Source organism: Acomys minous (assembly GCF_964271855.1).
Source record: "Acomys minous genome assembly, chromosome: 2".
Lineage (NCBI taxonomy): Eukaryota > Metazoa > Chordata > Mammalia > Rodentia > Muridae > Acomys > Acomys minous.
This window is the reverse complement of record NC_140484.1, coordinates 58,043,055-58,056,685: the sequence shown is the minus strand read 5'-3', so window position 1 is coordinate 58,056,685 and position 13,631 is coordinate 58,043,055. Positions and strand designations below refer to the sequence as shown.

The 13,631-nt window shown below is 48.9% G+C and overlaps 1 protein-coding gene across 10 annotated transcripts in view; it reads left to right on the top strand.

Moving 5' to 3' along the window:
- PHRF1 (PHD and ring finger domains 1) overlaps positions 1–13,631 on the top strand; it is a 35,461-nt gene continuing 21,830 nt past the window's right edge. Inside the window, exons 1-6 of one of the 10 annotated variants that reach the window (XM_084773526.1) lie at positions 1–120; positions 2,679–2,794; positions 3,976–4,086; positions 7,129–7,334; positions 9,422–9,499; positions 11,685–11,812. In XM_084773526.1, the coding sequence (XP_084629652.1) occupies positions 2,701–2,794; positions 3,976–4,086; positions 7,129–7,334; positions 9,422–9,499; positions 11,685–11,812 (617 nt within the window). In that variant the 5' untranslated portion in view covers positions 1–120; positions 2,679–2,700. Of the gene's footprint in view, positions 121–294; positions 437–1,216; positions 1,236–2,678; positions 2,795–3,972; positions 4,087–7,128; positions 7,335–9,421; positions 9,500–9,531; positions 10,625–11,684; positions 11,813–13,631 lie in introns of those variants that run through there. The other 9 variants (XM_084773523.1, XM_084773525.1, XM_084773522.1 and 6 more) reach the window with 9 other exon arrangements.

The following is a 13,631-nucleotide window of genomic DNA, read 5'->3' as shown; positions in this document are numbered from 1 at the left end:
CTTGCGGGCGGAGACCATAGGGTGCTTCTGGTGCTGCTCCCATTCATCTCGGCGGCTGACGGGGTGTCGGGCTGTACCAACTGCACTGGGGAAGAGGCCACAGCCTGGTCCAGTGTCCTGGTGAGAGCTCGGACAGCACATGTCCTGCAAGACACCGGTATCCTCTGATAGTACTCCTGGAATAGTTACTGTTCTGATGGGAAAGGGATGTTCCGACGCCTCGACATCCTAGGCCACGGTTTCCTCCCCGGTTTGGCCTCAGTAGTTTGCACCAACGGATAGGGCAGAAAGTTCCGGAAGAGTATGGGTGCACTTCCGGGTCGGGGAGCGCGCGGCGGCGGCGGCGGTGGTGGCGGCGGCTCTCCGGCCTAGTTGCGGTCGCGTTCCGACCGAGGCGGGATCACCCAGGAGCGTCCGGGAGGCGCGAGGTTCCTGAGTACGTGGGGTAGTCGCTCTGGCCTGGTGTCCCTGTTGAGTCTGGACGCTCGGGCCACTTAAAGTAGCTGTGCGCTTTGTCTGCGGCCTTCGGGGCGCGCTAGGCCTACGTCGCGCTGGCCGTGGGTCGGTACGGGGGACAGGAAGGCGGCCGAGGCCTCGAGCCGGGCCCCGGGCCCTCCGACTGCGGCCGGGAGAGCCCAGGGCGTGGTGCTGGCCACCCGTCTGTCTGGTCGTTTGGGAACCTGGCCCGGTGCATGAGAAAGGGGTGACCCTTAGCCGCCTTGTTTTCTACCCTGATGGCCCCCGCCCGGGTCAGCACCATCTGCATTTAGCCAAGTTGTGGTTGGTGTCGAGCTTATAGTCCTTAGTTCGGAGAGCCCTCCCAGCAGTCTCGAGTAGGCGCTGCTGTTTGCTGGGGTTTTTACAGTCAGAGTTCAGAGACGTGAAGTCACTTGTCAGTGTTAACATCGCCGCGGAGTGGCGGGGCCAACATTGCTCTTTCAAACCTTCAATCTCCTCTGCCTTGTCTTTGAGACCCGTGTTACCCCCATCGTACTCTGTAACACAAAACAGTACCGTGTCCCGGTGACTGTCATTTTGGCCACTGCTTGGCAGCACAGTCTGTGAGTTTTGAGATTGGGCTGGACTTGCCGCTCAGCATTCCTCCCTTCTCCCATAGAGCACTCTTATTTTCATTCTTTTGGGAAGAATGTTGAGTGAAAACAGCATGCGGCATCGCTCAGCACCGAGGGAAGCCGAGAGTTGTGCGAGGGGAGGTTCACAGAGTTAAGTTACAGGTACTCTTGTGGGACCATGCTCTGTGTCCCCCACAGGGGAGCCGGCCACGGCCACGAATGGGCCATTGCTCCGGGCCTGTTCATCTCAGTCGGCCTTTTTATATCAGAGGTGGTATTTTCGGCAGGAGGCAGTGCTCAGGACTCCTTTCCAACTTGCTAAATTCACCAAGCAGCAGGCAAAAGTAAGACCGTTTATCAGAACTCTTCTCCTTTTACTGTTCCAGGCAGTAGTGACATGTGACAATTGACATTCCTTAATTATCATGCCCTCGATGTTTAGAGAGTACCAGCTCTTCTACTGGCCTTTGTCCCCTTGGAGAAGGCTCACATCACGCCCTTCCTTGTGGCTTTGAGCATACAGCTGATGGAGACAGCAAGCTTTTACTTGTAGGATCTAGGAGGGAGGGCCCCCCTCCCCATCGTGAGCCCTACCTTTCAGCTTCCTATCTGTTGGTTTTGGTTTTTGGTTTTTTAAGACAGAGTTTCTCTGTGTAGCCTGGGCTGTCCTGGAACTCACAGAGATCTGCCTGCCTCTGCCTCCCTGACTGCTGGGATTACAGGCGTGGGCCATTGCTCCCACTTGTTTTGTTTTCTTCTCTGCCTGTGGACACTAGGCTTGGTGGGAAGTACGTGGTGCCACAGGATAGGCTGGTGCGTTCTTGAATGAATTTTTTTGTGAGAGATGCTTCTCTGTCAGTAACTGGGGAAAGAGGCAAGCAACACTGACCATGAATAAAAGGACCATGAGTATCTATAGTTTCTTATTTGTTTGAGAGCTTGGTATGGAAGGTCATGTCCAGCGACATTTATGAGACTCTGTCTCTGTCTGTCTCTCTCTCTCACTCTCTCATTTTAGTTTTTCCAGGCAAGCTTTCTCTGTGTAGCCCTGGCTGTCTGAGAACTTAATCTGTAGACCAGGTTGGCCTTGAACTAAGAGAGATGAAGTCTTTTATATAGGTATTCTACATTTTCCCCCCTTGGCTTTTTAAGGCAGGTTCTCTGAGTAACCTTGGCTGTCCCGCACTCACTTTGTAGACAGAGAAACCCTGTCTTGAAAAAACAAAACAAAAAATCCTGCTTTGCATATGGTTCTGGAAATGAGTCACTGTGTAACCCCCCTTCCCCCCCCAGAGAGAGTTTCTCTGTAGCCTTGGGCTGTCCTAGACTCACTTTGTAGACCAGGCTGACCTCAAACTCACAGCCAACCACCTGCCTCTAACTCCTGAGTGCTGGGATCAAAGATGTGCGCAATTATGAAGATATTAATATTTTATATTTGCACATGGCTTTATGGCTAGTGTCCGTGTATTGTGTCTCACAGATAAAATTCTACATGTGTGGCCATGCTCATGTCACCAGGGAGGTTACCTAAAGGGAATGGCACCTTACAGAGGGCTCTGTAGCCAGGGAAGTTTGGAGTTACTTGGTTCTGGTCTCTTTCAGAGCTGAACTCCAATGTGCAGCCATGGATGATGACACTTTGGATGAGCTTGTGGCTCACAGCCCTGGGCCAGATGGACCTCTACAAGTAGGCCCCTCAGAACTGGCCAGTGATGCTGGTAAGCAAGTGCCCTATACCCTTATGCCCCCCTTGCTGCCAGGGTGTTTGCAAAGGAATAAGCATCAGGCGGTGCTTTCTCCAGATTTTTAGCTACCTTTGTGAGCTTGAATGTTAACTTCTATCTTCAACCTTAAAAAAAAAAGTTATAGAAATATAGTACATTCATTATGTCTTTTTGTTTGTTTGTTTGACACTGTTGTCTCATTTTTTGGTTCAGACTGCCCTTGAACTTCTAGACTCATGTGATTTGCCCACCTCATGCTTCCAGATAGCTAGTAGCCAAGACTACAGTGACATGTCATTGTGTTTGGTTTGTTTGTTTGTGTGTTCGTTTTTTCAGACAGGGTTTCTCTGTATAACAGTTCTGGACTCACTTTGTAGACCAGGCTGGCCTTGAACTCACAGAGATCCACCTGCCTCTGGGATTAAAGTTGTGTGCCACCATGCCTGGTCTTTTTGTGGGGAGGGAGTATTAGTAATAGAACTTAAAGCTACTGCTGAGCTCTATCCTTTGCTATTTTTGAAAACAGGGCCTTCTATGTAGCATAGGCTGGCCTTGAACTACAGTCCTGACTAAACCTCTGGACTGAAGGGAGGTTTAGTTGCTTGTTTGTTGTTTTTTACTGCATTTTGTAGCCCAGGCTGGCCTTTAGTTTGCTGTGCAGCTGAGGATGACCTTGTGCATCTAACTGTCCTCCATCTTTCAAAGTGCTGAGGTTACAGATATGCAGCACTGTACCCAGTTTTGTGTGGTGCTGGGGATATAAACCCAGGGTTTGATCATGCTAGAAACGCATACTCTACCAGCAAGCCACTTTGTCTTTTTTTTTTTTTTGAGGGGGGGCCCTAACACAGGGTTTCTCTGTGTAACCTTGCCTGTCTTGGACCGGCTTGGTAAACCAGGCTGGCCTTGAACACACAGAGATGTGCCTGCCTCTGCCTCCCAAGTGCTGTGATTAAAGGCGTGTGCCACCACGCCCAGCATCTTATTTTTAATGCAAACAGCATAAATACAGAGTAAGAGGACCCATTTTCCCCATCATGTGCCTCTCTAGACCCCCCACCCCCACCCCAGCTCTGATAGGCTGTGGTGTAATACATGCAGCTGCCCGTGTATTCCCAGAGCAGTTCTGACACTGCCCTCCCCTGCCTGTGTTTTCCTACCCTGTCCTCTAGAAGAAAGCAGCAGTGGAGACTCTGAAGATGATACAGGCAGTGAGCATGAGAATGACACGGATGGGGAAGAAACAGAGGGACTGTCTGAAGAGGAGGACCCAGAAGGTAGATCTGGTAAGATCGTTGGCATTTGAGCCAGTTGCCTTGGATCTTCCAGTGAGGAGACAGCCTGTGTTAGGACATCCACAGCTGTCCATACTGGCTGTCACCTGTGCTGGAGCAACAACTGACTGCTGCTGTGTTTTGGTTTTAAAGTTAAGTTTAGTGACACAATTCTGTGACTACTCTTCTGGGAGTGATGGAAAATGAAATGTCTCAGAACACTAAACAGCTTAAACTGGGAGAGTGTGGGAGACTGGAGTTTAAGCAAGGAGGTCTTAGTGGCCCCTGTTCATCTCACAAGGGCCCACTGCTAGCGTCATCGAGGTGCAGGCCAGCTCAGTAGGCCTGAGGGGTCCTGAGGCCTGGGACCTCCTTTAGAACATAGGGTATTGGTCCCATCTGTGCTTGTTCTCTGCTTTTTTTGGTGGGGTGGGGGCTCGAGACAGAGTTTTTCTGTGTTGCCTTGGCTGTCCTGGACTCGCCTTGTAGACCAGGCTGGCCTCGAACTCACAGCTATCTGCCTGCCTCTGCCTCCTGAGTGCTGAGATTAAAGGTGTGTGATACCACGCCTGGCTATTATGTGGCATTATTAAGAAATTCTTGCCAGGTGGTAGGGCACGCCTTTATTCCCAGCACTTGGGAGGCAGAGGTAGGCAGATCACTGTGAGTTCGAGGACAGCTGGTCTACAAAGCGAGTCCAGGATAGTCAAGGCTACACAGAGAAACCCTGTCTCAAAAAAATAAAAGAAAGAAAGAAAGAAAAGAAATTCTTGAGGGGGCTGGAGAGATGGTTCAGAGGTTAAGAGCACTGACTGCTCTTCCTGAGGTCCTGAGTTCAATTGCCAGCAACCACATGGTGGCTCACAACCATCTATAATGTGATCTGAGGCCCTCTTCTGGCCTGCAGGTGTACATGCAGGCAGAATGCTGTATATATAATAAAATCTTTAAAAGAAAGAAAGAAAGAAAATTCTTGAGAACCAGGTATGGTGGCGCACACCTTTAATCCCAGCACTCAGGAGGCAGAGGCAGGCTGATCTCTGAGTTCGAGCACAGCCTGGTCTACAAAATGAGCCCAGGATAGCCATGACTGCAAGAGAAACCCTGCCTCGAAAAACTAAAAAGAAAAAAAAAATGCACCATGATCAAGGCAGTTTATAGAAGAAAGAGTTTATTTGGAGCTTACAGTTGAGAGCGTTAGAATCTGACGTCAAGGTGGGGAGGCAGGCAGGCACTGGGAGGCAGGCAGGCAGGCACTGGGAGGCAGGCAGGCACTGGGAGGCAGGCAGGCAGGCACTGGGAGGCAGGCAGGCACTGGGAGGCAGGCAGGCAGGCACTGGGAGGCAGGCACTGGGAGGCAGGCAGGCAGGCACTGGAGTAGTAGCCGAGAGCTCACGTCTTGAAATACAGCTGTGAGGCAAAGAGACACTGAGTAATGGTGGAAGGCTTTTGAAACTTCAATGCCCTCTCCCGGTAACAGGCCTCCTCCGATGAGGCCACACCTCTTCAAACTTCCCAGAGACCTCCGCCAGCTGGGGAACAAGTATTCAGATATATGAGTGGCTCTCGCAGACACAACATATTGGAAGGGAATTATTTGGCAACTGGAATGAGAGTTCAGTGAGGGAAACTGCTCAGGTTCTGAGCCGGTGGCACCATTTTTCTCTCCCTTCACTCAGTAGGGTCTGTTGTTCTCATCATCCAACACATTGTCTGTAGACGCTGTGGACATTAGGCAGAGCAAGATGGCCCGTCCCTACCTTCAGGGCGCATAGAGTCAGATCTCCTGGCTGTGAGCCTTTAACCACAAAGGAAAGCTGAAGTTATTTGTCATTCTCCTATGTACTTCATCATCTTTCAGTTGTTTATTGAATAGTTTCTTGTCTTTTTTGTTTTGTTTTGTTTTGTTTTTCGAGACAGCGTTTCTCTGAGTAGCCCTGGAACCGTTTTATAGACCAGACTGGACTCAAACGCAGAGATTAGCCTGCCTCTGCCTCTCCAGAGCTGGGAGTAAAGGTGTATGCCACCACTGCCTGGCTGAAAAAAATCTGTTTTTTTTGTTTTTTATTTTGTTTTGATTTTTTTTATTTTTGTTTAGTTTTTTGTTTTTTCCAGACATGGTTTCTCTGTGTAGCCTTGGCTGTCCTGGACTCATTTTGTAAACCAGGCTGGCCTTGAACTCAAGTGACCCACCTGCCTCTGCTGGTATTAAAGGCATGCACCACCACACCTGTTTTTAGTTTTCCTTTTTTTGTTTTGTTTTGTTCTTAGTTTTTTCAAGACTGTTTTTTTCTGTGTAGCCTTGGCTGTCCTGAAACTTGCTCTGTAGATCAGGCTGGCCTCCTAACTCAGAGATCTCCCCACTTCTGCCTCCCAAGTGCTGAGACTAAAGGTGTGTGCCACCACACCCCACCGGATCTTTTATAGCCACAAGAAAGGAGGAAGAGCTGCCCAAGAAGGAGGCCTCATTTGGTAGCAGATATTTGTTCTCACTGTGTGGAAAGACTTACACAGCCACACAAGGGTGGTTGTCCCAGGGGAGCATTCATTGAGGCTTAGCCGTTATTTTGTCACCTGTGTCCTCTGCCCCCAACTCCCACCCTGAGCTGAGGACTGAACCTAGGGCCTTGCCCTTGCTAGGCAAGTGCTCTATCACAGAGCTGAATCCCCAACCCTGTTGGCTTAGTCATTAGCTCCATCTTCTCTGAAGCTTGATAGCTCCCGACACCTAACTTCTCAGAGGCTCTGCCTTTGCTCTGAGGCTCAGTATAAGGAGCTAGTGTCATCGCTTAGCCAGTATCCCTGTCCCCTTAGCTCAGGCTTCAGGTGAGGAGCTGTACTTACCTTGGCTCCGCATAGTGGGCACTTCGTGAGTGTGGTTGGGGCCTTGCAGGTAGATGGGGAGGTATGTCCCAGCAAGAGCTGAGGTTCTGGCTAGAGGCTGGTTTCCTGAGTACATCCTGGGTCTGCTCAAGGCCAGTCCTTGGGCGTGTACTTCTATCCGTGCACTCCTTCCTGTATTTACTAAAAGTATAACGTTTCCATTTACCCAAGGTTCTGAAGATTCAGATGATGGAGTAGAAATGGCAACGGCAGCAATGGAGACTCAAGGGAAGCTGGAAGCTAGCAGCGCGCCCAATTCTGATGATGATGCAGAGAGCTGCCCCATTTGCCTCAATGCATTCAGAGACCAGGCTGTGGGCACCCCAGAGACCTGTGCCCACTATTTCTGCCTGGACTGCATCATTGAGTGGTCCAGGGTGAGTTGGCTTTTCCTTTTTTTGTTTTGTTTTGTTTTTGTTTTTGTTTTTGGTTGGTTGGTTGGGTTTTCGAGACATGGCTTCTCTGTGTAAGAGCTCTGGCTGTCCTGGAACTCCTGTGTAGACCAGGCTGGCCTCTGCCTCCCAAGTGCTGGGATTAAAGGTATGCGCTACCCCCACCCCGCAAGTTGGCTTTTCAGTGGGCTATTCCCACCCATAATGGCTAGGCCTGATTCTTTGTAGCAAAGTTGAATGTGGGGCTGACTTCTGAGTCTTGGGAAGGCTTATTTACTGTGGGGATGTGTATGTGGGTGACGGGCCTTCAGAGATGAAGACTCTGGGTTTTCTGAGGATGAGGACACAGATTCTGAGGCACCCTCACATAGTATGAAGCAGCCTCTATATACTGATCCTATGTGTGTGGGGTCTCAGTTCTGATGGCCAGTAATGAAGAGGCAAACTTGCGTCATGCTGCCTTACTTGTGTACAGGTGGTGTGCAGCTTAGTTTACATGTGGAGGCTGAGGGGGTCGGGTATCTTTTCTGTCCTGTCCCTTTGAGACAGGGTCTCTTACTGAAGCTAGAGCTGTGCAGGCAGACAGCAGGCCAGGAGCTCTCTCATTCTCCTGGGCTTTGGCATCAAGAGGTATAGCCATGTGTAGGTTTTTATGTGGATGCTAAGATCTGAGCGTGGGTCCTTGTGCTTGTATAACAAATGCACTTCCCATGGAGCCACCCCTACCCTAAGGAAGAACCTTTTATTATTAAGAAAAAAAAAAAGTAATTCAGAGCCAGGTACAGTGGCACATACCTGTAATCCCAGCACTCAGGGAGGCAGAGGCAGGTGGATCTCTGAGTTCAAGGCCAGCCTGGTCTAGAGAGAGAGTCCAGGACAGCCCAAGGCTGCACAGAGAAACCTTTGTCTCAAAACAAAAAACCAAAAATAAATAAATAGATCATAAAAATTTTAAAAAACAGCCAGACGTGGTGGCACACGCCTTTAATCCCAATTCTTGGGAGGCAGAAGCAGGCGGATCTCTGTGAGTTTGAGGCCAGCCTGGTCTACAGAGTGAGTCCAGGACAGCCAGGGCTGCACAGAGAAACCACCAAGCATGGTGACCTAAATTTGACCCCTGGGAACACATGAAAGGAGAGCACTGCCTCCCACTCGCCTTTCTCTCCCTCCTTTCCTTTACTTCTCACTCAGAAGCCACCTGTATGGGACATGCATGCAGTTTGCTGATCTTTCTCTCACTAGCATGGGGGCTTCAAGCTTTAATCACCAAGTTCTAGCATCTGTGTTTGTTTGTTTGTTTGGTTTTTTCAGACAGGGTTTCTCTGTGTAACCTTGGCTGTCCTGGACTCACTTTGTGGACCAGGCCGGCCTCGAACTCACAGCGATCCACCTGCCTCTACCTCCCAAGTGCTGGGATAAAAGGCATGCGCCACCACGCCTAGCATAAATTCTAGCATCTTAGCATATGACCTTAGTGAAGACCAAGACTTTAAACATAGATTTCAGTGTAAAAGGAATTACTATTATTATTTATGGTTTTTCTTTTTCTTTTTATTTGTTTTTTGAGATAGGGCTTTCCTATGTAGCCTTGGCTGTCCTGGACTTGCTTTGTAGACCAGGCTGAGCTTGAACTCTCAGAGATCCACCTACCTCTGCCTCCCAGGCAGAGATTAAAGATGTGCATCAGCACACCTGGCTTATATTTGGCTTTTCAAGACAGTTTTTCTATGGTCCTGGCTGTCCTGGAACTCTCTGTATACAAGGCTAGCTTCAAACTGACAGAGAATCTCCTGCCTCTGCTTCCCAGGTACTGGGATTGAAGATGTGTACCACCACTGTCTGGCTAATAAAAATATTTTTTTAATTTGTTTTTTGAGACATACTCTGTAGATCAGGCTGGCCTCAAATTCACAATCCTCCTTCTTGAGCCTTCCAAATGCATGGATAATGAGCAGGTACCACCATACTTAGCTTAAAATTGTTGGTTGTTAAGTAAATTCTTTATTTTGAAGACACTAATGATAAGTGAAGGTGATTCTACGGGATTCTGATGCAATCTTTATTTCTTACAGAATGCCAACTCCTGTCCAGTTGATCGGACCATATTTAAATATATTCGAGCCCATTTTAATGGTAAATTCTTAAAGAAGGTAAGTGTAGATGCTGCCTACCCCTGCCTGTATCCTTGTAGGAAGGAGCATGACTTTATCTTCTTTTATTTTTTTATTTTTATTTTTTATTTTTAGGAGCATGACTTTAAATGGTGACTTGCTGCCTGGCGTAGTGGCACACGCCTTTAATCCCAGCATTCAAAAGGCAGAGGCAGGCGGGTCACTGTGAGTTCGAGGCTAGCCTGGTCTACAGAGTGAGTCCAAGACAGCCAAGGCTACATAGAGAAACCCTATCTTGAAAACAACAAAAAACAAAATGGTGACTTGCTTTTCTTAGTGAGGAAGTTGTCAGTTTAATTAGGCTTAAAAAGGAGTGACTGAGGCACCCTTACTGACGCTGAGCAAAGCCTAGGGCTAAGGCTGTGCATATTCTCCGGGGCACCGAGTAGGGGTGAGGGTGGAGATATTAGGGGCTTCTGCTCCTCACCCCTTCTTACTGCAGAGCTTCTCTCGCATCTCCTTATGAGCTGCAGCCATTGCAGGGCAGAGGTTGCCCTGGGGTGGAACAAGGCCCTGGGAACTGACGCTTGGGAAGTGCCGTTGGGCTGGAAGGGAAGATGGCTCCTCTCTCACATCAGGCCTCTGCATATTTGTTATTTGTTGCCCCCTCCCTCCTTCTCTCCCCTGTCTGCCTTTCTCTTCTTTCTTCATTCCCTCCTTCCTTACCTTCCTGCCCCCCTTCCCTTTCTGTCTTTCCTACACCCCCCCCCCCCCCCCCCGCACTTCTGTCCTTCTCCTTTCTTCTTTTCCATGGATCAAATCCCAGGCCTTGTGCACGCTAGGGAAGCCAAGAGCTGCAGCTTGAGCCCTGATGTTTTGATTTGTTTTGTTTTCCAAGACAGGGTTTCTCTGTGTAGCCTTGGCTGTCTTGGACTTGCTTTGTAGACCAAGCTGGTCTCAAACTCACATCGATCCACCTGCCTCTGCCGCCTGAGTGCTGGGATTAAAAGCATGTGCTGCCACCGACCACCTAACTCTTGTTTTTTGTGTTTTTTTGTTTGTGTTTTAAGACAGATTCTTACAATAGAATCAAAAGATGGGCCTTGCTATGGTTGTGCTCACCTTTAATCCCAGCACTCGGGAGGCAGATGCGGCCAGATCTCTGTGAGTTTAAGGCCAGCCTGGTCTATACAGTGATTGCAGGACAGCCAGGGCTACACACAGAGAAACCCTGTCTCAAAAAAACCAAAAACCAAACAAAAAACAGCCTGAAGCCAGGTGGTGGCACAGGCCTTTAGTCCCAGCACTGGGAGGCAGAGGCAGACAAAATCTCTGTGAGTTTAAGGTCAGCCTGGTCTACAGAGAGAGTTCCTGGACAGTCAGGGGTGTTACACAGAAAAACCCTGTCCCAAACCCCCAGCATCCTGGAGGTGGTGGCACACCCCCTAGTCCCTCCCCCTCCCCCCCTCGTGCTCTATTAATCCAAGGCCATCCCAGTCTACAAAGTTCTAGGAAAGCCAGGGCTACACACAGAGAAACCTTGTCTTGAAAAACCAACAAACAAATAATAATCATTAAAATAACAGAAGAAAGTTTAATTCTCACCTTCTGATTCTTTTGTTGGTGGGTTTCTTTTTTTGTTCTTGTTGTTGTTTGTTTGTTTGTTTGTTTGTTTTCGAGACAGTGTTTCTCTGTGTAGCCTTGGCTGTCCTTGCCTTGCCTTGCTCCCTATGGCTTTCTGAGCCTGCTTAGACTTAGGACCACCAGCCCAGTGGTGACACTACCCACAGTGAGCTGGTAAGAAGATGCCACTTAGGCTTCCCCATAGGCCAGTCTGGTAGGGGGACTTTCTCAATTGAAGTTTCTTCTCCAATGATACTTGCGTATGTCAAGTTGACATTTTACCTGAGGTTTTTGTTATTGTTGTTGTTTGGTTTTGGTTTTGGTTTTTCGAGTCAGGGTTTCTCTGTGTAGCCTTGGCTGTCCTAAACTCACTTTGTAGACCAGGCTGGCCTCGAACTCATAACGCTCCGCCTGCTTCAGCTTCCCAGAGTGCTGGGATTAAAAGGTGTGCGCCACCACGCCCAGCCAAATTGACATTTTAGCCAGGACAGAGCCCAAGTAGATCTTGGGCCAATAGATTTACTCTAGATTAAATGCATATTGTCTTATGAATTGCCCACTCAGATTTTGAGGTGCATTCAGTGACTAGTTCTGTCTTCAGATTCCAGTGGAAAATACTAGAGCTTGTGAGGATGAGGAGGCTGAGGAAGAAGACCCGACCTTTTGTGAGGTGTGTGGAAGGAGTGACCGTGAGGACCGGCTTCTGCTTTGTGATGGCTGCGATGCTGGGTAAGGATGATGGTGCCGTCTACCTGCCTTGCGGCTGTTCAGCTGGTCAGGGTAAGGATGGTGGTGCCGTCTACCTGCCTTGCGGCTGTTCAGCTGCTCAGGGTAAGGAAGCAGCGTGAGCACTGAGGACTCCATTGTGGTGCAGAGTCCTAGTAGGACGCTGTGACTCAGACGGTGACACTGACAGCTGTCCTGCATATCTGTTCTTCCCTGAGGCTGCTTAAAGGCCATGCAGTACATCAAGACCAGGGAAAAATAGAAAGGCGAGTAGGCTCACCTGAGGAGAGAAGGCAGGCAGGCCGACAGGTTGCTTTTGGGAATTCATTGTCTTGGCTGTCCTGGATTTGTGCTTTTATTTTTCAAGACAGGGTTTCTCTGTGTAGCCCTGGCTGTCCTGAAACTCACTTTGTAGACCAGGCTGGCCTCATACTCAGATCTGCCTGCCCCTGCCTCCTCAGTGCTGGGATTAAAGGCGTGTGCCACCACTGCCCAGATGCCTCTTTCTTTTTTTTTTTTTTTTTTGAGACAAGGTTTCTGTGTGTAGCCTTGGCTGTCCTAGACTCGCTTTTGTAGACCAGGCTGGCCTCGAACTCACAGCGATCCGCCTGCCTCTGCCTCCCGAGTGCTGGGATTAAAGGCGTGCGCCACCACGCCCGGCCTCTTTTTTTTTTTTTTAAGATTTATTTATTTATTATTATGTATACAGTTCTCTGCCTGCATGTACATCTGCAGGCCAGAAGAGGCTATCAGATAACCTTACAGATGGTTGTAAGTAACCAAGTGGTTACTTGAACTCAGGACCTCCTGAAGAGCTGCTCAGTTAGTGCTCTTAACCTCTGAGCCATTTCTGCAGCCTGCATCTTTTTTTTTTAAACCATTACTATAATTATTATTTTCACTATGTGTGTGGTCTGTATGTGGGTGTGTCCAGGTGTTTGTGGAAACTGCAATTACAGATGGGTGTAAGTTGCCTGAAGTGGGGAGTCTGGTACCCTGCAAGAGCAGTATGGTTTTTTTTTGTTTTGTTTTGTTTTGTTTTTTCTTTTTTTTCTTTTTTTTTGATTTATTTATTGTGTATACAATGCTCTGCCTGCATGCCACAAGAGGGCATCAGATCACATAGATGACTGTGAGCCACCATGTGGTTGCTGGCAATTGAACTCAGGACCTCAGGAAGAGCAGGTGGTGCTCGTAACCTCTGAGCCATCTCTGCAGCCCGAGCAGTATGGTTTTACCTGCTGAGCTATATCCCCAGCTCCCTCCTTTCACCTTTCTATATACTTTGAACTGACTCTGTGCTTGGGACCCTGTCGTCTAGGACCCTGCAGATGTTCTTTGCTCAGTGCTTGGTCTCTTTAAGATTGAACTGATCCCATCACCTCTTGCTCAGTCTTTGGCTATTTGTTAGACAGTTTTTCTGCTATAAAATTGTGGCCAAAGAGTTACAGAAGTATTCTTCCCCATATGGTGAGGCTGGTAAATCTGGAGTGTAGGACAGGAAATAGTAATTTCAAGGTTTGTGCAAGAGGCTTTTTACTCTTCGTGCTGGAAACTGGGAGCTGCTTGCTGCACGTTCCTTTACTCTCATGTCACTGGGGCTCTTGGGTATTGCCGTCTGTGCTGTCGGTACTGAGCTCCATCATCTCAAGGCACGTGGATCACCTATGCCCTCCCACACCTGTGGAATTCAGTAGTGCAGTGAATACCAGTTTGTCTCCCAGGATCCAGCAGACCCTGCCTGCTGCTGCCTTCTCTCCAGTGCTTGGACTTAGCTTCCCCTCAGTGCTGGTACTCCATGGACTGTGTCTCCCTCTTTGCT